Source organism: Bison bison, unplaced genomic scaffold (genome assembly GCF_000754665.1).
Source record: "Bison bison bison isolate TAMUID 2011002044 unplaced genomic scaffold, Bison_UMD1.0 scf7180017864270, whole genome shotgun sequence".
Taxonomy (NCBI): domain Eukaryota; kingdom Metazoa; phylum Chordata; class Mammalia; order Artiodactyla; family Bovidae; genus Bison; species Bison bison.
In genome coordinates, this window is record NW_011494842.1 from 5,554,039 (window position 1) to 5,556,928 (window position 2,890).

At 55.5% G+C, this 2,890-nt stretch overlaps 1 protein-coding gene across 1 annotated transcript in view; it reads right to left on the reverse strand.

Annotated features, from left to right (window-relative positions):
* Window positions 1-682: 682 nt before the first annotated feature.
* Window positions 683-2,890, reverse strand: part of TAPBP (TAP binding protein (tapasin)) — a 10,254-nt gene continuing 8,046 nt past the window's right edge. Inside the window, exons 6-9 of the mRNA XM_010848713.1 lie at window positions 2,812-2,890; window positions 2,632-2,721; window positions 2,464-2,498; window positions 683-1,775 (exon numbers count right to left, since the gene is read on the reverse strand). Of these exons, the coding sequence (XP_010847015.1) occupies window positions 1,764-1,775; window positions 2,464-2,498; window positions 2,632-2,721; window positions 2,812-2,890 (216 nt within the window). The 3' untranslated portion in view covers window positions 683-1,763. The remainder of the gene's footprint in view (window positions 1,776-2,463; window positions 2,499-2,631; window positions 2,722-2,811) is intronic.

Below are 2,890 nucleotides of genomic sequence, written 5' to 3' on the forward strand. Positions count from 1 at the left end.
CGCTCCCCCCCGACGTCCGCCCGCCCCGAGAGCAGGAGCCAAAAGGGAAGGAAGTGAGGACAGGAGCCACGGCCGCGGACTTAGAGGAGCGCCGGACGCTTGGGGGCTGGGACCCACGAGCCCGGGGCTCCAGCCCGACTGTGCTCGGGGAGCCTGGAGCCCACGTTGCTCTGCGCTGAGTGGGGACAGGGATTCCCGTTTCCAGCCCCCCGGGAAGGGCGAGAGCCGAATCTAACATCCCGCTCCTCGCACACCGCGAGGCTAAAAGTCCCGCGGGGAGCGTGTCAGGGGGAACGGGCCCAGTTTCTCCGGGCCGCCGGGGCTCCACTCCGCCCCAACCCACGCGTGTAGCGGGCCAAAATCCGCTCCGGGTTTTCGGGGGAGCCCGGGGCTCCTCTCTTGCTCGGGAGTGGGCGGGGCAGGAAGCCGCCACTTCCGGTCCCAGAGAGGGCGCCGGGGGTTGTTTCCGGCGCCGAGGCCGGCCCCTCCGCTGCCCTGGTCCCCCGCGAGTGCCCGCGGCATGAGGGCACGCTGTCGGCCGTGGGTGGCGCCCGGCTTCAGTCCCTTCCAAAGGGGCGTCGGGTGCCGCCAAGGCGTTAGAGGCAGGCCGTGGGAAGGAACCATGGGGGAGTGGAAGTGTCACAGCGCCTGGAAAGAGGGTCCCTGAGGTAGAACTGAGAGGTTCCTTTTGAAAAACACTGCAACGAGCTTATTGCCACACGATTAGACCCGCACCCTGCGTCCGTCGGGCCGACCGACCTGGCCCTCGAAGGGGACCCCCCTCAGCCGAGCCGCTGCTTCCTTCTTCCAGTAGTTTATTTGATTCAACACATTTTTTTTAATCTTTCGGACGAAAAAAAGGCCAACTTCTTAAATTGAGCGCCCTCCAGCGGGCCCTGTGCAGGCGCGGGAGACACCGCAGGGAAAGGACAGGGTCGTCCCAGCCTTCGAGGAGCCAACAGTCCGGGCAGGGAGGCAGGCTTTTAACAACGACTCGCACAATCACTTAAATACAACCGTGGTGAACCGCACCAGAGGGACACGCGGCGGTCTGAGGGGGCGAGGCTGACCTGGTCCGTAGCCCAGGCAGAGACAACAACGCTCTGGGACCCAGAGGGAGTGGGAGGCCATGGAGAAAAGGATCAGCTTTAGGTGTAATGAGCATCGGGAGGAGGGCGGGAGAGCGCTAAGCGGAGCAGTGGCTGGAGGGCAGGGATGCACAGAGTCAGGGCCGGAAAGAATGGATTTGGCCTCTAGAGCACCGGTTCCTGTCCCAGATGTCCCTGAGACTATTTCAAGGGCTACGTGAGGTTTAGACTATTTTCATAGCAATCCTAAACTGTTACTTGCCTTTTCACTCTCGGTCACTAAAGAACCTACACTGGCGTTTTCCTGAAGCTACATGACATGTACTGACATCGTCCCCACAGCTAATGGAACGTGTGCTTGTGTCTTCCTGTGTATTAAATTGTTCTCAGTTTTGAGAACAGTACAGTAAATATCTGTGGCTTATAATCTACATAAGTGAAAGCTTTATAGAGTCCTTAATAATTTTTAAGAGATCCTGAGACCAAAAATTTTGAGAACCGCTGCTCTAGAGTCCTAAGGAGGTGAATGCCTTGTGTCTTTTCAGGAAGCATTCCAGTGGCTCAGTGGAGAGAGACTGGAGGGAGCAGGAACAGAGGGCATACAATTTGGGGAGTTATTACAGTAGCTTAGACCGGAGAGGATGGTGGCTTCCCCAGGATGGTGCTGAGTTGGTTTCACTCTGTTTTCTGGAAGAGAAATAAAAAGGTGAGGGATTCAGGGTAGTAGAAAGCAGGGTTAAATGCTCATGGTCAGTCCAGAGACAGTGAACGTCATGGGCACAGAGGTGGCAGCAGAAAGAGGCTAACGCTTTCTGTGTATTTTAAGCCTGGCAGATGCAGCACCAAGTGCTTCTGCTCCTGCATCTTTCAAAGGAGATGCCATATCTCCTTAAATCCTTCCAGCAGCCCTCTGAGGCTCTGCTGACCGGTACAGTAGCCACCATTCACTCGTGTCTGTTGAGCATTTGAAATGTGGCTAGTCCATACTGAGGTTTAAAATAAACCACTGTTTTTGAAGACTCAGGATGGAGAAAACACTATAATTTCTTATACTGATGACATGTTGCCATGCCAACATTTTGGATATATTAGATATATTTTACCTTTTTAATGCAGTCCCTAGACTATGCATTTAAATTTACATATGTGCCTTGTGTTATATTTCTATAGGATATCACTGCCTAAGTCATTTTCCCCCCCTTACACCCAAGGAAACAGGTGCAGCCTGTTTGAGGTGGCGGGATTTAATGCAGGTCTGTGTGAATTCCAAGGCTGGATTCTGCCCACCAGGCCAGCAGCCGCCCTCTTGGGTGAGGAGTTGGGGAAAGGGGATAAAATGAGAAGGGAAAAATAAAGGAAAGTGGAGTGTTGTTACCTTTTCCATTGAATTCTGTGTGGTCAGGTAGGCAGCTGTGGAGAGAGATTGAGAAGAGATGGGATGGGGGAGCAGTAGGGCAAAGGGATGAGTGTCAGACTTCTTTGGGAGGAGGCAGATAATGTCTTGCCTCTCAAGGGTCCCAGTTTGGGTGGGGCTCACACTCACCGGCCCAGCCCAGTGCCTTGAGGAGCCCAAGGAGGAGAAAGGCAGACAGGAAGAGACCAATGCCGTCCTCCAGAGAGGGCCCAGAGAGACCTGGCAGGCAGAAGGGGCAAGAGAGTGAGTCTGAAATTCCCAGGCACACCCCCCAGCGCCACCCCATTTCTCCGTCCTCCAGACTCTTACCAGCCACCTGCAGGGTGACCTCAGCGCTGCGCCCCAGGGCGGACAGGCTGGGGGGGTGGACTCGGCAGGCATACCCGGC